The sequence below is a fragment of the Trichoderma citrinoviride genome (assembly GCF_003025115.1).
Source record: "Trichoderma citrinoviride strain TUCIM 6016 unplaced genomic scaffold BBK36scaffold_10, whole genome shotgun sequence".
Classification (NCBI taxonomy): domain Eukaryota; kingdom Fungi; phylum Ascomycota; class Sordariomycetes; order Hypocreales; family Hypocreaceae; genus Trichoderma; species Trichoderma citrinoviride.
Genome location: NW_020194718.1, coordinates 298279 through 319793, shown reverse-complemented (window position 1 = coordinate 319793; position 21515 = coordinate 298279). Strand labels below are relative to the sequence as shown.

The following is a 21515-nucleotide window of genomic DNA, read 5'->3' as shown; positions in this document are numbered from 1 at the left end:
ACACAGTTGTCATGTCATGTCATGTCATGTCATGTCCATTGTTCAGAGCCCCGTCTCTCTCTCTCTCTCTATCCCTGCACGTTAAAAGCTAAGAAGTTTCGAAATAAAAGGGGGGGAATATCAGAGAGAAGGAAGCCACAAACAGCCATACCATCCAACCCCTCAGCGGGGAATGGAAAGGGCAGACGGGAAACTGCTCAAAGGAAAAAGAAATCAGACAAAAAGTTCCAAACACCAGACCTATGCTTTCCTTTCGTTTGCCGACCACTGTGTATATCCTGTTGTATTCCGGTATCGAAGACCTAAGAGAAAGGTTCCCTCCCTCCTCCCTTCCTCTCCCTTATTCTTTTGTTTTGTTTTGTTGCTGTTGTTGTCACTGCACCGAGCTCTGTCTTTCTTTTGGTTGGTTTTTCTGTGTTTTTTTTTTTTCTTTTGCTGAGAGGTCAGGGTCATCTATTGTTCTTGCTCCGCGAGCAGAAAGGTTGCCGAGATGCCTTGGTCTTATAAAGGGATGAGCTTCTGTATCGGCTTGCTTCATGTCCCTAGTTTCGGAGCTCATCAAACAGAGTCGTTAATTTTGTTGTTTTGTGTAAAAATAGGGCATAGAGAGAAGGCAAGGTCAGTAGCTGATTGAACTGCCTGAGACCCTCTTCTCTCCTTAACCCAAAGTTCATTATCTTTTCGTGGCCAGTCAGTCGGCTCTCGGTTGAGATGACCAACAAATCATAACAAAAAGTTCATGAAAGACAAAGGAAAACCACATCTCATCCCCTTGACAGCAACGCTGTCACTGCCCTATTAGCTGTTATCAAACAGGTGGGCGAATATCGTTGTGTCCTAGTCGGACTGATTCTATGCGCGACTGACTTCGTATTGCCACTCGAGTGGGCTCGAAGTATGCGCTTGAGAGGAAGCGTAGGCGAGCGCGATTGAATCGCCCAGTGTGAGCTCTTTGTTCCAGGATGAACATGGTGGTAGAGCAGACCAAAGCATTTGGTCGACATCGTTGATCGTGCTGTTCAAATCCAAAGGAGTTCGTCGAACTGGTAGGCGTGGCAGGCATTATCATGGAGCATTAATCGAATAAATGGTAACCCGGAACCGTCGCTATGCAAACAGAATAAACACGCAAGATCATTCGTTTTCTGTACAGAAATCCATCAGGTGATATTGATGGAGGGATAGTGAAGTGGATGTAGGTGCAGACCGTGAAGCAGTCTGCCAAGCAGTATCGGACTAGCTGGTAATCATTGTTTGTATGCGTCTGGTCATTGGTGAGGGCGATGATGAGCCATCTGGAGACGATGCATCCAGCAAGGAGGAAAGATTGCCACGGGGTCGGACGCTTCGACGAGACTGGCTTGAGCCTGGGTCGTCAAACATGCGCATAAAGGCCGGACTCGAGTCTGAAGGACGTTCGCGTCTTGGAGTTCCAGCCGGGCTCTGCGCTATGTGCTCCGCCCGGCGAACAACATCAGACAAGGAATCCCGAAGCTCGCCGGCCCTCTTCACCAGGACCCTCAGGCTGTTCGTGTCGAATTGCATCTTGCTATCCGACGGCGGCTGAGCGTCATGGTTGGGACTGGAACGATGCATGGCTTCCAACACCGAGCGAGCGTGCCGGGCAGCTTCTTGCTGCTTATCAGCTCGCAGCTCTGGTGTCTGAGTCCGACTGGGCTGGTGCGAGGGTACGCCGTCGTTGACCAACGGCCAATTCCCACCAAAGATGTCGTCATCGGGAGAAAAGACAGATCGTCGCTTGGGAGACTGTCGTTCACGGATCACGGCCGTCTTTGACATGGGCTCCTTGTAGTCAAAGGACATGTCGAGCTTGCCGAAGGAGAGGTCTGCGAACTCGTCGTCGGAGAAGCCGTCGTAATACTCCTCCGTGCTGTCGGAAGAAGTGCCGTCGTCGTTCTCCCCATTTACAGAGTCTTCCTCGTCAGGCGAGGCGAGTGCGATAACGCCCTCAGCCTCCTTCCACAAGGTCTTCTGCGGGCCATCGAGCATGTCCATATCGCGCCCATGGCGACACAGTCGCTTGAGATCGTTGACGAGCAGCGACAGCTCGCGAATCTGTCCCGAGTGCGCCTTGACGCTGGGCTGCGATGCGCGAATGGATTCCGGCACCGAGAACAGCTTGTCATCGGCTGCGCCATCGTGATCGTTGCCGCCGCCGCCAAACTCAAAGTCCTCGTCCCAGTCCTCGCTGGCCGTCTTGGTGCCCATTCCCCATGTGCCGAACTTGGCTCCGGTCGCAGATTTGGCCTCGTCCATGACGTGCGAGAGGGGAACGCTCTGGCTCCGGATGTGCGCGGGGACGTGATTGCGAAGGACGGAGCGTCCGCCCCTGGCGTCAAGCTCCTGCTTCTCGTACGACGTCTTGGGGCGCAGCGGGACGCCGGCTGAGCTGTTCTTCTCGTGAAAAGAGGTCTCGCTCCAGTCGAACAGGTTGTTGATGTGCCGATCCTCCTGGTCCATGTTGGACATGTTCTCAAGACTCATATTCGCCAGCGCCATCCTGACGTTGGGATTGATGCCACGAGAGTTGAGAGAGCTTCCTTTAGAGGGGGGAGACAGCGGGTTGAAGTGGGCGTCGTCGTCAGCGGCCCAGTCCTGGTCAAAGTCGTCGTCCAGGGAGATGCGCCCAAACTCCTTGCCGTAGAGCGAAACGCCGTTCTGAGACGACTCGGAGCTGATGCGCGGCAGGGTGAGGACGTGGCGGCTAGAGTACCTCGCTCTGGTAGCGCCAGACTCGACTCCCGTGGGCATCACCGTACTCTCGTCCTCCTCCACGATGTCTGTGTCACCAGCCCAGGTATGACCCAAGATTTCCTGTATTGAGAGGCGCTTGGTCCTACCATTATTTCCTGCAGTGCTCGGGGGTGAGTCGTCATAAATAGAATCCAAGGGCGTCTCGACGGCCCTCGTGCGACTGGAGGCTGCGGTGCGCAGCGAGTCAAACACCGTGTCGCTCCTGTAGTCGGCGTCGTCCTCGTCGCCCGATGTGAAGCCGCGAGCGTCGCTGTCAAAGCCCTCGTGCAGTGGCGACGCCCTGGTAAGCTGCGACATGGCTGCGGAGCTGGTCGAGCTCCCCGAGGGCTGGTGCTGCCGTGTTGGCTCAGAGGGCGCCCCGCCAGGCGATGCTAATAAGCGTGGGACTTCTTCGCCTTGAAATTTCGAGCTTCTGGGAGCGGGGGGAAGTGGGGAGGAATGGCTTCTTTTATGCATTGTTAGCTGATGAACCTGGGCTGCTGAACCCAGCGCCGGCCCCTGCCGTGCTAGAGAACTGGGTGGGATGGGCGACTGCGCCGGTGCCTTGGAGTCGAGCTCCACGGCGACCTGCGAGCCGCTTTCGCTGGCGGCTGACACGTGCCGCCCGTCCTTCACACCATCCGGCTCAGCCCCCCGTTTGGGTCGTCGAAGGCTTCCCGATGTTTGCGAGATCCAGGCGCCGACGGGAGCAAAGGGCATCGACTGAGGTCGTGCTGCATTCTCGGGAGTCATCGAGCGATCGTCCACGTGAACACCTGTCTCATCCCGGGCCTGGCCAAGTTCCTGTCGTCGATCCACGAGGGATGGCGTAATCGGGGGTGCTGAGGCTCCCGACACCATCCTGGGCTTGACGAGATGCACTTGTTGGCGATCTTGGCCTCCAGGGGCAATGCGCTTTCCAGAGGCGGTCCGACCGCCAGGGGTGCCGTCTCCCAGACGACTTGCAATGCCACCACCACTCGTTGTGTTCTTTCTCCGCGAGTGGAAAAAGGACACCCAGGAAATGTTGCGTGAGCTCTGAGGTTGCACAGCCAGGGCTGGTACCGAGAGAGTCTCTTGCCGCGATGATGATTGGTCGAAGGAAAATGCAGGTGAGGTCGGCAGGTTCGCAATATCTGCGCTCGGGCGGAAGTGATGCAGCGTGGCAGATCTCTGGTGGCTCGTCGCTGGTCGTCGCAGGATACTTAGATGCGATCTGGATCGGACGTGTGCTTGCGCGGGGCTGTCGCCAGACTGGGCTGATGATGGAGAGCGCTTGACGAGCTTGTTGGGCGCCAGAGGGTTCGCGGCGGTATTGGGCCTGGACAGTATCGGTGCCGAGGAGGTGTATGACTGGGCAATGGAGGGCGAATCCGGCCCAACGCTGGATCTCGACCTGACGCTTCCCGTGCGCGATAACGGGCGACGGCGAATCGAGAGCCTCCTAATCCACGATTCGCTCGACGAGGTGGAATCCCTAGGCCCCTCTGGCGTCGGCGATGCTGAATTCTCGCGCTGTCTCAACAGCGACCGCCTGTCTGCGATGACTTTGGGTGACGTAACGGGTTGATGCGACGGCCTCTGGTAGCGCGACAGAGGAGGGCGAGACACGATGATGGGGCTGGAAACTGCGTTGTGCTGCGGAAACTCGACTTCTATTGACGGCGCATCGAATTCGGCCTCGTGTCGTAGGGGGGATAGGACGCCTGCGGGAGCAGTAACGGGCAGATCGCGATCAAATGAGATTTCCTTCCTCAGCTGGCTGTATCGTTTCTTGGGCAGAGGGAGAGCTGGCTCGACAGGCTGGCCGAACACCAGGCCGCTGGCCGCTGCAGCAATGGCAGTGCCGGTCCCAATGAGCTGCAGTAGACACAGGTTAGAAAAGGTTCATGCTTCCAGAGAACGCCTCGCAACAAGCTGGATCTCGGCATCTCCAGCAGATGCTCGCACTTGCCACCCGTTCCGTTGTCGAAAAGCGCAATGGCTGCGTTGGAGGTTGGGAACGGCTCGCTGACGGTTGGGCCGATTCGACCTGACGGCGCTGGGTACATGTACGGGCGCTTCAGCACCCAGAGGGCAACGGGCATCAGAAACTTACACTGGGGACCGTCTGCATGATTACTGGCGAGGCGACCGCCCTCGAGTTGAACAGACGAGCCGGCAGAGCTGAGCAGAGCTGAGCAGCAGGCGCATCGTCAAGTCAATGGGACAGCCTGGGGTGCTGTTGGAGAGGGCGACTTCTCCCTGGGCGGATCAGAAACTTGTTCGAGTAGCTGTTGATCTTGGTTCCGTTTGGAAACGGCTCCCTGTGGCTGGAACTCAAGACGCGCTGCCGGGGAAAATAACTGAGGCGGTTGTTTTGGGACTGGACTTTGCGAGCCCACAGCCCGGGGTGGGAGGCGGAGGGTAGATAACAGGCGACCGTCCAGGGCAGCGAGGGGAGAAGGGAGAGAAGGGAGAAGGGGGAAACGAAATGAAAAGAGGTGCAAAAAGCGAAGACGAAGGGGACAGGAAATGAGGAAGCTATTTCCTGCGTATGGTCCCTGCTTGTCGTCGCCCAGATGCCGCCGCCTAGAGGACCGGAGCTCAATGCAGGTGAGAGCAGAGACCAGAGGCAGCACCAGGACAGCGCTACGACGAGATCCTGGCCAGCCCAGTGACACAAGCCGTCAGTCCAGGATGCGTAATATGGAGTGACGGAGGGAGAGACAAGAGAGACAACCAAGAGACCTCCGTTGCGCGCACTGATGCTGGATGGATGGATGGATGGATGGATGCAGCTCAACTGCCCGGAGACTGCAATCATAGCGGCTCGATCATGGGCTAATTAGCGGGCGGAGCCTGCTGATGCTCAGGGCGTCTGCGCGCCGCCGGGCCCTGGAGCTTAGGGAGGAGCTTAGCCTGGGGCCTGGGGGCTAGTGGGCGAAACACGCCGCTGGTGGGCGGCTGAGACCAGCTGGGCGCTGGGCCACACCCCCGCTGAAACGGGGACGGAGGTACGAGCTACTTGTCTGTCTGTCTCCCGTTTTGAACGGGGGTAACCCTGGGACGCTTCCATTGGACGGCGGCGATGGCGCTTGCAGAGGCCCGTCGACGGTTGGACGGGCAGCCCCCAGCCCTTCACAGCCACTCCCGGCCCGCCTCATTTGCACTGTAATCACTACTATTATCTCCCAAAGTGGCAGAAAAGACACCTGCTCGGTCTGCACCGAGCGAAACGGACGAGGCTAACGGACACCTCATTTCGGAGCCGGGACTTTTTGAAGACGAAGCGCCTGCTGATCTCACAGGGCTGCTGGGGGACCAAGATACGAAGAGACAACATTGAAGAGAGCTGTCAGGATCGACAACCTGAAGATACCTTAGGTACTTCAGTTACTGAAGGTGCATGCGATACACGCTCACCGCTGCTTGAGAGAACCGACAACAACACCAAAACAACAACATCAACAAATCCTGCGGCGCTCCGTAATAAACGAACGAGACACGCAGCAGCAGCTTCTCCTTGTTTACAACCTGCTGGCGGGTCATGTTTGGGCATCGGCACAGTTGATCTCAGCAAAGAATGTCGCATCCCGGCTGTGGGGGCGGGTCTGACGTACATGATACCGGAGCATTCTTCGCATGCCACGCAACTTGGGTGCAGCTGCCCCTGCCCGCCGGGTACCGTCTACCCCCCAAGCGTCCCTCAGTCCCCCGTAGCTCCCCGTAGAGACACCATCAGCCGGTGCTAGTGTCTTGATTGTGCCCGTCCAGGCCAGGCTGCCGCCCTATCATCTCTCACCTCACTCAGTCCACATCACCTCCAAAAACCCACCACGGCCAACACTGGGGCCTGTCCATGCGTTTTGACAAAGTATGATATTTTTGGGCGTCGACAAATCGAGCATCACCAAGCGGTCAATTCGCCTCTCCAACGGCCTGTCGACGCAAACTCTATGTCCGGAACTGGACACGCCGAGTGTCTAGCCTCTGCGTTTAGGCCTCCTGCTGCCGCCTGGTGCCGCAAACACTGGGAAATTCAGGACTGTCAGACGAATCACGGTTGGAACCAGGCCGGAAACTCTGTTTTGCCCTGCCTTGACGCCGTGTCACCCTCTGAGATTGATCCGTGGCAGCTTCAGACACCAGAGCCCAGGGACCAGAGGCCAACAGGCAAAGGAGAGTTTCCACGGGGCCGCAAGTGGGTGCCCTGAAGCTGTCACGAGCCCTCTTTGCTTGCCTGTTTTTGAGTTTTGGCACAAATCTTTCGGGAGTTTATGTAATATCACGAAGGACTTCGTACAACAAGTACTGCTGCCCTCTCCATGTTCTTCTCTTGACCCCGATTCTCTCTTGATATGAACGTGGCACCAGTCACTACTACAACTACTACAACCGAGGAGTGCTCTGCTTGTGTCTCACCAGCTCTCTCCGCCCTTGTGCACACCCACTGCATCTCCGAATCCTGCGTCCTGTGGATGGCATCACCCACCTCGACAGATCTGTGAGACAGCATCTCGCTTCGTGCCTGGGCCTCGCCAAACGAGCCACGGCCACATGCTCTTGAAGCATGTCCGGGTGCCGCAACGTCGAGCCGATACCACGCGCCTCAGGCACAGTCCTAACATGTTTTCTTTAGCTCCGATCTGTTACGCTTCCCAGATTGCTCAAGGCCGACTGCATGCCGCGAGATCTACGACTTGTCTGTAACGAATCTCTCTCCCTCCCTCCCTCCCTCCCTTCTCCTCCCTCCCTCCCTTCTCCTCTGGCTCGCTGTCCCGCGCTCCTGGTATGCATTCCCAGGAGAACAGACCGACCAAAAAGAGATAGTGAGGAATTTGGAGGGCTTCACAAGCGCCAGGGCCGCGCTCTGCTCGTTGCGACGCAAACACACGAAGCAATCGGTTCAGTGCGCCTATCTGCCATGGGCGCTTGAGGCACCCTGTGTCCAACCCGACAGCCGTCGTCCAATAGAGGGCCCAGGCACACGGAATTTTCCAGCGCGGCAGCTCCTCCATCCTCATTCTTGGTTTGTTGCTTCTTTCTTCCAGCCTTCTTTCCGGGACTATTGGAGGCCATCATCCCGATCCACGGCTTCTCGTCGGCGCCAACGAGCGCTATTGCTGCATCAATGGATCGCGATGCTATTGCTAGTTCGCGTGCTAACCGCTGGGCCGGCATAAGGCCAGCCCAGCTCAGCTGGCAACCCTGGCTCCGGCCAACTTTGTGAAGTCAGCTTGACGCAATCACCTCATTTCTTCGATAGCGTCCAAGGCAAATCTCTGGCTATTAGTACTACTCGTATTGAGCTGCTGTGCTCTTCGTGCCAACTGATGCGGCTACCGTCGCGGTGATCACGCCGATCGCGGGCTGAGCTGATTCTGGAGCCATTGGCCGCTGCCTTTCGCGATGCTGCTTCATTGAGGGCCAGCAACCACACACGCAAGCCCCAGGGATTCGACTCGAACCTACGATCAATCTGGTGCTCATCCAAGCGCTCAATGGGGAGGCAAACAAGGCAAAGCGACTGGATGGAGGCAGCAGAATTCGCGCCAAGAGTGGACAGTTGCTCCTCAAAAGTCTCGAGCTGCCCAAGACCCAATTGGCGCTGTCAATGGCTTCCGGATTGCTTCGAGAACCAGCCAATGAGCGCCAACAAGCCGCCTTACATGCATTGGTTTGCTAGCCCGCCCCTCCGCCGCGGACCTGAAACAGCATTGATTTTACTAGGTAGTAGCGACAGTTTGCTGGCATCGTCGTCCAAGTTTCGATCAGGTTTGGATTCCTTCGGGTCTTCGCCGATGGACTTGGCTGAGCGTCTCTTGTTGTAAAGACGGGCTTGAGTGAGTCTCAGTTGTGTTGTCGCTGCGAGACACTCCAAAGAACTCCCTGCGAGGCAAGGAACGACCGGCTTCGAGACACTCATTTCTTCGACTACACCGGACATTCTATCGCGAGACCTGATTCCCATCTTGGCAACTCCATCATACGCACATAAGCAAACACTCTACTACGCCCTTACATGGGGCGCCCGGCTCTTGGAAACAACAGAGAAGCCGTCAATGCGTTCGCGCGATTTCATTTCTAGAATGCTCCTGGTGGACACGTCCGCTTCCAGGCCAATACACGGAGGGGGAGTGAATCCTCCCGTCAGGCTGGTTGGATTACTGCATCTTCTTACGGTAGCATCACGTCCAGTGCCTTGTGATCAGCACGTCTATTGCTGCGCGACTCTCCATCGAACAGCCAATTCTGCCCGGTAGGAGCTAGGTACTCAGTCACCTGTCAAGCTCTTCATAGTCATCGTTCTGGCGTTTCAGATCCTCTACAATCATCATGCCGCGGGAGATGCAGTTTGACCGACGTCTTTCCTTGTCATGTACTTCTCGTATGCGCTCTCTCACCGCAGGTTCGCAATCTCGCTAGATGGGCTCACGAAAAGCCTCACTGTTCAGATCGTCACTCCCTGCAATTGTGCGGAGACGGCCCCGCGGCTTGAATCTACTCCCACGGAAGCATTGGCAGGTCATCACCGTCAAATGTCCTGGCAACCCGATCCCTGCCACGAGCGAAAGCTGCAATCATGAACTCCATTGTTGTTTTCTCTTCTCGTCCCGTACCTACATAATATTACAGCATGTCTGACATCTGGCACATGTGAGGCAAGGCGGCTGTTGTCATTTTCCCCCCTGCTTCTTCTCTGTGCCAATGCAGATCCACATGTCGAAAGTGAGGCCTGATCATGGAAGAGCAAGCAAGGAGGTGCCGTAACACACCGCACTGCTGGCAATTAAACGATGCAGTTGCAAAGTAACTAACACATGCGTCGTTTAGTGCAATATCGGGAGACTTTTGCCAAAGACATCGACGTTTTTCGGTAGTGATACGCTCTGTTGTACCAGCAACGACATCAACAATCACCGAAGCATCGCCAAGAGGGAGAGACGAGCCGTTGTCCCCGACCTGCAAGGCGAGGTTGATTGGTATCAAGGTGCGACAGCAAGAGATCCGGGCTGCTGAGACTCAAAGAGTTGCACAGCCATACCCGGCCGCGCTATACACGTATGCAAGGGCAATTATAATAATCTTAAACACCAAGTTGGAAGAGAATGAATCCCAGAAATCTCCTGGCCTCTCAAACGGCGGCTCTTTTACACAATGCTTACGCTACATGTATATACGGCAGTTCACTACATTCCAGTACCTACTAACCTACCGTGTAATACCCGCCCAGATTCGTAGCCCGACGAAAACAGACGGGAAATTGGATACTACTGCTCGACTACCAATCGATTCCAATATCTTGTTGTAGTAGTTCATCCTGGGAATTCTGCCCTTTGCAGGCATGTATCGATTCTCTCTAGCATCAATAACGCGTTTCCGTCGCGACTACAAAAGACCGAAAGGGGAAAATCTGCAAATAGAAACCAAACGACCCGTGGGATTCCGACAGGGATCACTCCGTTTTAGGTTTACGCAAGCCTATTGGCTAACCTACAGCATTAGCCCGAGTTTCGGATCTTGAACAACGCATCAACCTTGGATTTGATTTTGGGAGGGATGGGTGTTGGTGTTGTCGTCAGCTGAAGTTTAGAGTTTTGTCCGTTTCTGCGCCCATTCCTGGGGAACTCCCGTATAAGGTACCGTTTACGTCGTGGCTCCTCATTTGGAATTTGAAAGCTTTGATGAGGTTGTAAGCTGGGGCTTCGGATGTCCCCTTTCCCCTTCGAGAGTTATGACCTAATTGGGGGATGCGAAGAGAGGCTTTGATGAGATTGTGAAATTGGGGGGGGATGCGCCCCGAGCCGCGGGCGCGATGGCGCAATGGTTTGGACGTTTTGTTTTTGCTTTTTGCTCTTCAGGTCTGGTCTGGATGGGTGATATTACTGTTCTTGGAAACTCCTCTGGTGAACGAGGATGATGAAGGGGACTTTGCGGCAGAATTGGTAAAATGCACATCCCCATTGAACTGAGGGTAGAGCTTCTTTGCTGACACCATGAGAGCTGGATGGAGGTTCAAAGCTACTTAGCGCGCAGCTTCAAGTTGTCGCAGATATTCTCTTAAAGCGCAATATGGAGTTAGCGAGGCTGTGAGCTGAGACAGCCGGATCGTTTCGGCCCGTCCGCCCAACGTCACCAATCATGGCGGGGCACTGATACCGTCCGCCTGAAGAATTTCACGATTGGAGCTTGAACGAGCGAATCATCTCCAGAGCGGGCAACGATATCCAGGCGATCAATCGGACGTCCAAGCACCCGCACGCGAAGCCGAGGCCGCCGATAATTGCTCCGGACTTCAGATACCCAAGAGGCTTCGCTACCGTCGGCATCGCACATCGCCCCACGACAGCCATGGAGGCCGAGATCAGGGCCGTTCTCCCCAACATCGACCCGGTCGTGTCCGATTACTCGGTTGGCTACCTGACCCATGCTTCAACCGCCTGGTCCGACGAAGAGAGCGACGCCCACGTCTCCCCTCTCAACGAGGCAGCGGCGATAATCACCGAGTTGCTCGTCTCCGCCTCCGGAGGCGCAGACCCCGCCCAGGAAGAGAAGATCAAGCAGCTCGTCGAGAAATGGGTCGACAAGTACGCCGAAGCGAACGGAGGCGAGCGCCGAGGGCCCTCGGCCATCAGGAGGCTCGACCAGACGATCCAGGTCAGCTCCCAGCGCAACATGTCCTCCACGCTGGCCGTGGCCGGCGGCGCCGTCGACCTCGAGTCTGCCAATGTGCGCAAGGTCGAGTCCAAGGTCGACCGCAAGAAGCTGGAAAAGGCCGAGCGCAAGATTGCCGCCAAGCAGCAGAAGAAGACGTTCAAGACGGTCGAGTACGAGGCGTCGAGGTTGCTGGAGCAGCCCGAGGATGCGCAGTCGTATGAGGAGTTTTACATGGCTGTCAACCCGCTCCAGCTTGGCGCGTCGGGGGCCAACAAGACCAAGGATATCAAGCTGGATAACATCGATGTGTCCATCGGCGCCAATCGCATTCTGACCGATACCACGCTTACGCTGGCATATGGCCATCGCTACGGTCTCGTTGGTAACAACGGTGTGGGTAAATCCACGCTGCTGAGAGCTCTCTCCAGGAGAGAAGTGCCCATTCCGACGCACATTTCTATCCTCCACGTCGAGCAAGAGGTAAAGCTGATACACCCATCATCTATCCATGAGGCCTGCGAACACGACTAACATGCTCTTGCTAGATTACCGGTGACGATACTCCAGCTCTACAGGCCGTTCTCGACGCCGACGTGTGGAGAAAAGTTCTTCTCAGGGAACAAGAGGTAAGAACACTGGCGTGGCAGGTGTCCCGAATACATCGTCTGACTTTTCTTTTCTTTTTTTTCCCATAGGACCTTACGGCTAGGTTGGCAGATTTGGAGGCCCAGCGAGCTCCTCTGGCCGACACTTCGGCAGATGCTGCCCGATTAGATCTGGAAAAGGAGACCTTGGACACCAAGCTAGGCGATGTCCAAGCCAAGCTGGCCGAGATGGAATCCGACAAGGCAGAGTCTCGTGCCGCCAGTATCCTGGCTGGTCTCGGTTTCTCGCCCGAGAGACAACAGTACGCGACAAAGACCTTCTCAGGCGGTTGGCGTATGCGTCTGGCGCTGGCGCGTGCTCTGTTCTGCGAGCCTGACTTGCTGTTGCTCGACGAACCGTCCAACATGTTGGACGTCCCTTCGATTACTTTCCTTTCAAACTACCTCCAAGACTACCCAAGCACTGTTCTCGTCGTCTCTCACGACAGAGCGTTCCTCAACGAAGTCGCGACGGACATTATCCACCAACACTCCCAGCGACTCGACTACTACCGCGGAGCCAACTTCGAGTCCTTTTATGCCACGCGCGAGGAGCGGAAAAAGGTGGCCAAGAGAGAATACGAGAAGCAGATGGCCGAGCGAGCACATCTGCAAGCCTTTATCGACAAGTTCCGGTACAATGCGGCCAAGTCGTCGGAGGCGCAGTCCCGTATCAAGAAGCTGGAGAAGATGCCCGTGTTGGAACCGCCGGAGAAGGAATACGACGTCAAGTTCCAGTTCCCCGAGGTGGAAAAGCTGTCGCCTCCCATCATCCAGATGTCAGGGGTCAGCTTTGGATATTCCGCCGACAAGCCGCTGCTCAGCAACGTGGATCTCGATGTTCAGCTGGATTCCCGTATCGGCATCGTCGGACCCAACGGTGCGGGTAAGACGACGGTCTTGAAGTTGCTTGTGGGCAAGCTGGAGCCGACAAAGGGCCTCGTCACGTCGCACCCAAGGCTTCGCATCGGCTTCTTTGCGCAGCACCACGTGGACTCGCTCGACCTCACTATGAGTGCCGTCAGCTTCATGGCCAAGGCGTATCCCGGAAGGACGGACGAAGAGTATCGACGGCAGCTGGGAGCCTTTGGCATCACGGGCACGACGGGTCTGCAGAAGATGGCCCAGCTCTCGGGAGGTCAAAAGTCGAGAGTGGCATTCGCCTGCCTGGCACTGACGCAGCCGCACATTCTGGTGCTCGACGAGCCGTCCAATCACTTGGACATTGAGGCCATGGACGCGCTGGCGGAGGCGCTGAACGAGTTCCAGGGCGGCGTGCTGATGGTTTCGCACGACGTGACGATGCTGCAGACGGTATGCACGTCGCTGTGGGTGTGCGACGGCGGCACGGTCGAGAAGTTTGACGGCACGGTGCAGCAGTACAAGAAGAAGATTGCGGCTCAAGCAGATGCCGCAGGTGTTGTCAAGGCTCATTAGACTAGTAGGATATCAGAGTCAGTCCATCCAACTATGTACCAATACTCTACAACTCTCCATGGCAGCCAGGCTGTAAATATCAGTCTATCAGTCTATCCATCTGTCTGCTTATAGCGTCTGTACTCGGCATCCATCCTCATCATGCTCGGCATTTCGTCCCTTCGTGCTCAATGTTCCCCGGAATACTCGTACATATGAGATGCCTGTTATCTCTTTGACGGATCCTCGCAGGGACGCGGCCAGAAATGTGGGGATGGCCAGCATCTTCTCATCTCGGCTCGTGAGCTGGCGCTGCATGAGATGGAGAAGCCTGGTGTTGCGGTAAAAAAGGAGTTCTTTTGCCACTCTTTTCCAGTCTCTGCAGTGTGCGTTGCCTCTCTTCTCTCACTTGCTTGCTCCCGTCTCTTCTCTTCTTGGTTAAGCCTCTCTTATTACCGGGTCGAGTTAGGAACAGGTGATGATGGTCAGGCCCAAAAGTCCAAGTCCAGGGGACCAGGCGGCAAAATCTGCTTAGCGTGCCTGCAAGTTCTCGCTAGGCCACTGGTACCTTGCTGGGTGCTGTGCTGTGCTGTGCTGTATTGTATTGTAGCTGTTGGTGCTTGGCAGTCTCCCTGCCTGACTGTTGAATTTAGGTCCATTGTCTGCAAATGCCACCGTTGTGATGCTTCTTGAAGAATACCGAACCCAATAGTAGGCGGATGCACGCAGTGTTTCGGTTGATCACCTTGCACCTCTCGTCCATTAGGTGGTCTGTAAGTCCCCGTCAGGTACTGCCGCCATCTCCAGCAGCCACAGCGCGCATCCTTCCCCCCTATCCAGGCCCTGCAGCCACCCGCCGTCCAGCGACTGGCCCAGCGCCTTCAGGCTCTTTCAGGTACAAGTACCAACGTATTCGTACCTCCTCCTTCCCCGGCCCACGCCCCGCCCTGGCACCTTCCAGGTTTCCATTTGAGCGGTGAACCCGCGCATCTCCACCCGCCGTCCCAACCCGGAACTCCAACAAAACCCTCCAGCTTCTCCTCGAGCCCAAAGCTCTTGCTCCTCCTCCCAAACCCGCCAGAAGCTCTTTGTTGTCGCGCCCTCTTTTCGTTTGCGTCTCTCTCTCCCTCTCTCTTTATCACTCCTAATTTTCCCATCACAGCAGCCAAGATGCGTGAGATTGTGAGTTTTATTCCCTTCGTCCCCTCTCCGTTGTTTACTTTGGGCCCTTCTCGCAAACGCGTTTGGCGACTGGAGCCCCTGAAATTGTACCCCGCCAACCTCGACAAAACGAACACTTTGGCGTTATCCCCCCCGAATGAAGGCCCAATTCCGCTTGATTGAGGCGTGTCGTGATGCAAGAAAGGATGACATTTGCTGATTGCTGACTTTCTTTCGATACACAGGTTCACATCCAGACCGGCCAGTGCGTAAGTCACTTCTCCCCTCAACGATTCACCCCCGCTGAATCCCGCGGACGGGAGCTTACAATCCTCGACAGGGTAACCAAATCGGTGCCGCCTTTTGGCAGACCATCTCTGGCGAGCACGGTCTCGACAGCAATGGTATCTACGGCGGCTCTTCCGAGCTCCAGCTGGAGCGCATGAACGTCTACTTCAACGAGGTACGCCTTTCCCCCTCCCCCTTTCTGCTGGCGTTTGTAGCTCGCCGGGCGAGCACTACTTAGTAGAAGCCCCTATTCTGACTTTGGGTGGTGCAGGCCAACAACAACAAGTATGTTCCTCGCGCTGTCCTCGTCGATCTCGAGCCCGGTACCATGGACGCCGTCCGTGCCGGTCCCTTCGGTCAGCTCTTCCGACCCGACAACTTCATCTTCGGCCAGTCTAGTGCCGGCAACAACTGGGCCAAGGGCCACTACACCGAGGGCGCCGAGCTCGTCGACAACGTCCTCGACGTGATCCGCCGTGAGGCCGAGGGCTGCGACTGCCTGCAGGGCTTCCAGATCACCCACTCCCTCGGCGGTGGTACCGGATCCGGCATGGGTACGCTTCTCATCTCCAAGATCCGCGAGGAATTCCCCGACCGAATGATGGCCACCTTCTCCGTCATGCCGTCCCCCAAGGTGTCCGACACCGTCGTTGAGCCCTACAACGCTACCCTCTCCGTCCACCAGCTGGTTGAGAACTCGGACGAGACCTTCTGCATTGACAACGAGGCTCTCTACGACATCTGCATGCGCACCCTGAAGCTGTCCAACCCTGCCTACGGTGACCTGAACTACCTCGTCTCTGCCGTCATGTCGGGCATTACCACGTGTCTGCGATTCCCCGGTCAGCTTAACTCTGATTTGCGTAAGCTGGCTGTGAACATGGTTCCCTTCCCCCGTCTCCACTTCTTCATGGTCGGATTCGCTCCTCTGACGAGCCCCGGCGCCCACTCCTTCCGTGCCGTCACCGTGCCGGAACTCACCCAGCAGATGTTCGACCCCAAGAACATGATGGCGGCTTCCGACTTCCGCAACGGTCGCTACCTGACCTGCTGCTCCATCTTGTAAGTAGTCATGTGCCCCGAGAGATGGCGAGACTCACAAATGCTAACACATTGTCTAGCCGCGGCAAGGTCGCCATGAAGGAGGTTGAGGACCAGATGCGAAACGTGCAGAACAAGAACTCGACCTACTTTGTTGAGTGGATCCCCAACAACATTCAGACTGCCCTTTGCGCCATCCCTCCCCGTGGCCTGAAGATGTCGTCCACCTTTATCGGCAATTCCACCTCGATTCAGGAGCTGTTCAAGCGTGTCGGCGAGCAGTTCAGTGCCATGTTCCGTCGCAAGGCCTTCTTGCACTGGTACACTGGTGAGGGCATGGACGAAATGGAGTTCACCGAGGCCGAGTCCAACATGAACGACTTGGTGTCCGAATACCAGCAGTACCAGGAGGCTGGTATCGACGAGGAGGAGTACGAGGAGGAGGAGGCTCCCGTCGAGCACGACGAGTAAAGCGTCTGCCAGCACGTGGCGGGCTTTTGTTGTGGTTACTTTTCTTCTTCGGGTGCATGCTTGATGTGTAGCCCCTGATTACACTGTACGACTTGCCTTGAGGGGAGGTTCTAGATGATTGGACGACCATTTGATATCCACGCGCGATATGACAGTCGGTCAGATGGCAAGTGTTTGCAAACCTAATGAAATAAAAGAGTACGATTATGTACATGATACGTGTTGCTCAAGATCCCTTGTCTCTGTGCGTGTGCCTATCCGAAGGGTCATGCTTGAAAAGGCATTCGTTGGTAAATCTCTTTGGTCTACGAGACGCTGGCGAACATGGCCAATTGCTTGTAAAGACAGTCCAACCAAGGTAGTACTTAGCCAAGGCACAGTGCGACACCCCACCAAGCACTCAATTCATCCGCTGACTCAGCAAAAAGTTCGACTCCAGCTCTAGAGACTCCATCAAGCAAACCTCCAAAAGAAGAACCAGTGCAAAAGAGCACCACCACCACCACCACCACCCACGATAACCTTCCGGAGTAGCGACACAGGGGTTTTCCGCTCGCCCAATTCCCATCCCCCAATGGCCGGAATCCTCGCCCCTTGCCGCACTGGCGGCAGGGCGCTGTCCGCAGCAGCAGCCTCGCCGAGCCAACAACCCCTCTCAGCGCTTCTTTTCCCGGCAGTGCAACTTTCAGCATCACGATTTTCTCTTTGCGCGACGACGATGACGAAAACGACACGACAGCGACCGTTTTCGACGACACAAGCCCCCCTGTCGAAGCTGGGCCGGACGCCGCTTTCGATTCCCCCCGGCGTGGAGGTTGTCATGGGGGAGCCGAGGGCGCTGAGGAGCGCGACGTCGTATAAGCCTGTGGTGAGGAAGACGATTACCGTTACGGGGCCATTGGGTGCGTTTTTTCCCCTTTTTTCCCACTTTGATATGATTTGGACGAATTGAGGAAGGGGATCGATGCTGGATTGGGTTTGAGAAATTGAAAAGACTGACGTGGTGTGTGTGTGTGTGTTTTCGTATAGGGACGTTGACGCTGGATGTGCCCGAGTTCGTGGACCTTGTACAGAGCGTCGAGGATAAGACTGCGACGTTGAGCGTGCGGGATCCGAACGAAAAGGAGCAGAAGGAGATGTGGGGTACGTTTTTCTTCTCATTCTCCATCATCACCTTGATCATCCCCCTCCTGTCGACAATATATCGCCCGCAGAGAAAAAACAGGCTTTTCGACAAGTAAACTAACAAACAAAAAACAAACAGGCACATCATGGTCCTACCTGAACAACCACATCACGGGCGTCTCCGAAGGCCACACGGCCATCCTGCGCCTCGTGGGCGTCGGCTACCGCGCGAGCGTCGAGCAGCGCGGCGCCAAGGAGACGTTCCCCGGCCAAAAGTTCCTCTGCCTCAAGCTCGGCTTCACGCACCCCGTCGAGGTCGGCATCCCGCGCGGCGTCACCGTCACGACGCCCTCGCTGACGAGGATCCTGCTCGAGGGGCCCGACCGGGAGGCGCTCATGAGCTTCGCGGGCGTGGTGCGCAAGTGGAGGCCGCCGGAGCCGTACAAGGGCAAGGGCGTGTTTATCAATGACGAGACGATTAAGCTGAAGCAGAAGAAGATTAAATAAATGACTTGACTTGACGTGACGGGAGGGAGAAATGGGTTTGGTTGGAAAAGATGAAAAAGAGAATGGATTTTAGGAGGAGGGGGGGAAAGGGAGCGGCAATTGTACAATATCTGGTCTCTGGGCACGGGTGTTTTTGACAAGAGGCTTGTATGATCATCAATTGAGAGATAATGGGGGGAAGTCTCTCGCGATATATTCTACATACTAGGTACTTAGACACACAGGAGGTACACAGGTTTATATTTCATATCCTCTACAGCTTTGCGCTCAACACCTCCTGCACCGCCTCCAACACCTTGCCATGCACCGCCAACGGCGCCGCCACAACGCCCTTGTTGTTCGCCAGCGTCCGTCCCACGCTGAAGTCTAGCCGCTTGCCATGGACATCCGTCACCTGGCCGCCGGCCTCCCGCACAATCAAGTCGCCCGCGGCGTGGTCCCAAATCTTCTCCTGGTACGTCGCGCTCACGGGCAGACGCAGGTAGATGTCGCCCGCGCCGCGCGCAATGGACCCGTACTTGGCCTGGCTGTCCATGCGCACGCTCGGCGCGGTGATGCCCAGCTTCTGCGAGATGGCGGCCTGGTCGCCGTGGGAGGAGTGGCCCGCCTCGACGCTCTCGCAAAAGTTGGCCTTTGTCAGGTCGTCGATGGCGCGCATGGAGATGGGCGTGCCGGCGTTGGGATCGAGGCTGACCGTCGCGAGGGGCCGGCTCGTGGCGCCCTGGCCCAGGACGGCGGAGAAGAGCACGCCGTGGCCCTCGTCGGTCTGGTTCTCGCCGATGCCGGCCGTCAGGCGGGCCGCGTCGTCGACGGGCAGGTTGGGGCAGCCCAGGGCGCCGACCTTGACGTCGCCGTCCACCATGAGGGCGAGGCACACGGCGTACTGGCCGCCTCGGAGGAAGCCCTTTGTGCCGTCGATGGGGTCAATGGCCCAGATGCGCCCCTGAGAGCCGCCGGGGCTGTTTCCCTTGTCAATCAGCTCGACCATGGCGTCGGCGTCCTTGATCGGCCCTCCCAGCAGCGCCTCGGCGTCGGGGCTGTCCAGCTTCGTGTCCCTGACCAGCTCCCAGACGGTGCTCCTCAGGTTCTCATCCTCCCTGAGCTTCGCAGACTCCTCCTCGGCGACAATGGCATCGTCGGGGAAGTTGTGCTGCAGCGCGGCGATGATGAGCGCCTGGGCGCCAAAGTCGCCGATGGTGACGGGCGACTTGTCGTTCTTGTCGACGGTGCCCTTTGCCTTTTCGTGGAAGACGCGCTTGGTGAGGATGGAGGCGCGCTGGACGGCGAGCTGGGCGACCAGCAGCTCCTTTTCGTACTTGTCGCGACGCATTGTTGCTGCTGCGGTTGTGGTAAACGGTGATGATGGTACGCTGAGGGAGGAGAGGCGGGTTTGGCGCAGGAGGGAGGAGAGATGATGCCCGGGGCGGTGGATGAGGCGGGCGATGAGGAGAGCCGTGGTAGCGCCTGGGACGGGGGTGAGGAGGGAGATGGAGAGGACGATGGCGGGGAGGAAGAGGAAGAGGAAGAGACGGAGCTTTGGAAGAGATGAGCGGTGGTGAGAGGAAGAAGGAGAGGCCGGCGATAGATTGGAGGCCGATGGCGGTTGATTATGTGGAGATGCAGAGGCAGGAGATGATGACATCCCCCCTCTATGTAAGCTGCTTATAGACTATCCAATGTAGCCACTGAAACAAATAACTGGATAATTCAATTCAATTCTCAGCGGCAATTGGACAAAGGTACACCAAGATCATCAGGGATACATAAACCCCCCTCCCCGATGGCCCGTCCAGCAGCTCAACGCTCCTCTGTAATTCTCCCGACAACCCCGCCGACGTCCCGCCGCTCTCAACGCGCCTCTCCCCAAAACACCCCGCCTAACAGCTCCCTCTACAGTTACCCTCCATAGCGGGGCCTACAGCTCCGGCACTCCGGCCGTCCAATTTTCCGGGCCAGCAGCGGGTAAAAAAAAAAACATGCTGGTCTAACCTTGAACCACCGACTTTGATCCAGTTCCGTCCAATAATTCGCGTGCAGCACCACCACCAACCAACTTGTACATCTTCGCAACTCGGACTCCAATCTCATATAATAACTACCACAGCCATATATATATATATATACAACAATAACAACGCAAGACAATGGCCTCTCACTCCCCCGCCCACCTGCGCTCCCTCTACCGCTCCCTCCTCCGCGAACTCCCGCCCCGCCCCATCCTCGCCTCGCCGCGAACTCCTCTCCACCACCGCATCCGCTCCTCCTTCGTCGCCGTCGACAACAGCCCTTCTTCTTCCTCCTCCTCCTCCTCCTCCTCCTCCTCCTCAGCCTCACCGTCAGCCGCCGCCTCCGCCGCGCCACCAGCGGACCAGCACCAGGTCGCCCTCGGCCACCAGCTCGTCGCCTACCTCCGCGCCCAGCGCATGTACGTCACCCTCATCGAGCGCTACAACCCGGGCATGGACATGGACCAGAACGAGCGCATCCGCTTGACGGCCAGGAGGGTCGGCATGGATCTCCCCTCGCTGGGGAAGAATGATGCGCAGTAGGGACGTGGAAAACTCTGTTTTCTGCCGTTTCATTTCTGCTTCAATCTTTCTTCCTTCCATTATCCGTCAAAAACACCTTTTGACTTCGAGGAAGGGTTACTATGTGTAACCGACTTATTACACCATTTTACGTTATTGTCATATATATATCCATTCTCGCCAAAACAGCAAACAGCAAAGGAATGTATCACGACAAGGGGGGACGAATTCTCCCGTGTACCATTACGCGACTCTCTCAGCTATTTACACACTTTCATCACGGAGGCATCTCACAACCAGCAATATGCCGCTTTCTGCAGACAGCACCTCCAACAGGAACTATTCCTACAAAAGAACTGGAGTAGATAGAAGGGGTTCAAAAAAGCCGCAAGTTTTGGACCGAATGTGCCACACAAGGATCACGCGCAGAAGCATGCATACCAAAAGAGGAGGACATACCCACCATACCACAAGTCCAGGCACACCACAATATCATACGCTTTGCCACCGAGAGGGAACGAGAAGGAGGAGGAGCCAGAGGAAGCAGCATGGTTGACGGAATATATATGTCTCAAGAAGACTCGTCAGCCCGCACCGTGTAGGATGGACCGATCTCAGCGCAAGACGACACATTTACCAAGAATTGGCCATACATCGCAAGATGAAGGGACTCTCACAGGCTATATACCACAACACACATCATACCCGGTGTGAGCCCATTTCCCCGCTTCATATTCCAACATGTACATACACGCCTTCTTCGGCCATACATACCACTTGACCTACATGTAGTACTGGTTTGTATATATCATAAGATTGTGCACGCATGTATGTACGCTATATCCTTGAATACCAAAAAGGGAAATGTAAGGCATCTAGAAAAATGTCCGCCAAAGTTTTTTATGTATAACATATATAAGGTGTTTATAGTAAAGCTCCT

The 21515-nt window shown here is 56.2% G+C and overlaps 6 protein-coding genes across 6 annotated transcripts; 4 read left to right on the top strand and 2 right to left on the bottom strand.

Annotated features, from left to right (window-relative positions):
* Positions 1-1236: 1236 nt before the first annotated feature.
* On the bottom strand, positions 1237-4975 carry BBK36DRAFT_1176789 (hypothetical protein; the record flags this gene model as incomplete). Its single annotated transcript, XM_024896029.1, has 2 exons — positions 4853-4975; positions 1237-4614 (listed from the first exon to the last, which is right to left on the bottom strand). The coding sequence occupies exons 1-2, from the start codon at positions 4868-4870 to the stop codon at positions 1237-1239; spliced, it is 3396 nt and encodes a 1131-aa protein (XP_024747924.1). The 5' UTR covers positions 4871-4975.
* Positions 4976-10935: 5960 nt separating this feature from the next.
* BBK36DRAFT_1135855 (P-loop containing nucleoside triphosphate hydrolase protein) lies at positions 10936-13475 on the top strand (the record flags this gene model as incomplete). Its single annotated transcript, XM_024892783.1, has 4 exons — positions 10936-10982; positions 11083-11874; positions 11940-12020; positions 12090-13475. The coding sequence occupies exons 2-4, from the start codon at positions 11089-11091 to the stop codon at positions 13473-13475; spliced, it is 2253 nt and encodes a 750-aa protein (XP_024747923.1). The 5' UTR covers positions 10936-10982; positions 11083-11088.
* Positions 13476-14468: 993 nt separating this feature from the next.
* Positions 14469-16629, top strand: BBK36DRAFT_1132331 (tubulin beta chain 2). Its single transcript, XM_024892028.1, is given in 6 exon segments — positions 14469-14575; positions 14595-14636; positions 14861-14884; positions 14956-15078; positions 15175-15965; positions 16025-16629. The coding sequence occupies 5 exon segments, from the start codon at positions 14625-14627 to the stop codon at positions 16413-16415; spliced, it is 1341 nt and encodes a 446-aa protein (XP_024747922.1). The 5' UTR covers positions 14469-14575; positions 14595-14624; the 3' UTR covers positions 16416-16629.
* A 504-nt stretch (positions 16630-17133) lies between these two features.
* BBK36DRAFT_1160764 (ribosomal protein L6) lies at positions 17134-18047 on the top strand (the record flags this gene model as incomplete). The annotated part of the gene is made up of 3 exons (XM_024894319.1): positions 17134-17317; positions 17445-17558; positions 17680-18047. 3 exons carry the CDS (start codon positions 17134-17136, stop codon positions 18045-18047), a joined length of 666 nt encoding a protein of 221 aa, XP_024747921.1.
* A 253-nt stretch (positions 18048-18300) lies between these two features.
* On the bottom strand, positions 18301-19377 carry BBK36DRAFT_1142545 (3(2),5-bisphosphate nucleotidase HAL2; the record flags this gene model as incomplete). Its single annotated transcript, XM_024893532.1, has 1 exon — positions 18301-19377. One exon carries the CDS (start codon positions 19375-19377, stop codon positions 18301-18303), a length of 1077 nt encoding a protein of 358 aa, XP_024747920.1.
* An 814-nt stretch (positions 19378-20191) lies between these two features.
* On the top strand, positions 20192-20596 carry BBK36DRAFT_1122786 (hypothetical protein; the record flags this gene model as incomplete). The annotated part of the gene is made up of 2 exons (XM_024890977.1): positions 20192-20314; positions 20426-20596. The coding sequence occupies 2 exons, from the start codon at positions 20192-20194 to the stop codon at positions 20594-20596; spliced, it is 294 nt and encodes a 97-aa protein (XP_024747919.1).
* Between the last annotated feature and the right edge of the window lie 919 nt (positions 20597-21515).

Coding starts and splice junctions, on each gene's coding strand:
- BBK36DRAFT_1132331 (XM_024892028.1), top strand. Junction 15,079..15,174: donor TGAACGTCTACTTCAACGAG/GTACGCCTTTCC, acceptor TGGGTGGTGCAG/GCCAACAACAACAAGTATGT. Junction 15,966..16,024: donor CTGACCTGCTGCTCCATCTT/GTAAGTAGTCAT, acceptor CACATTGTCTAG/CCGCGGCAAGGTCGCCATGA.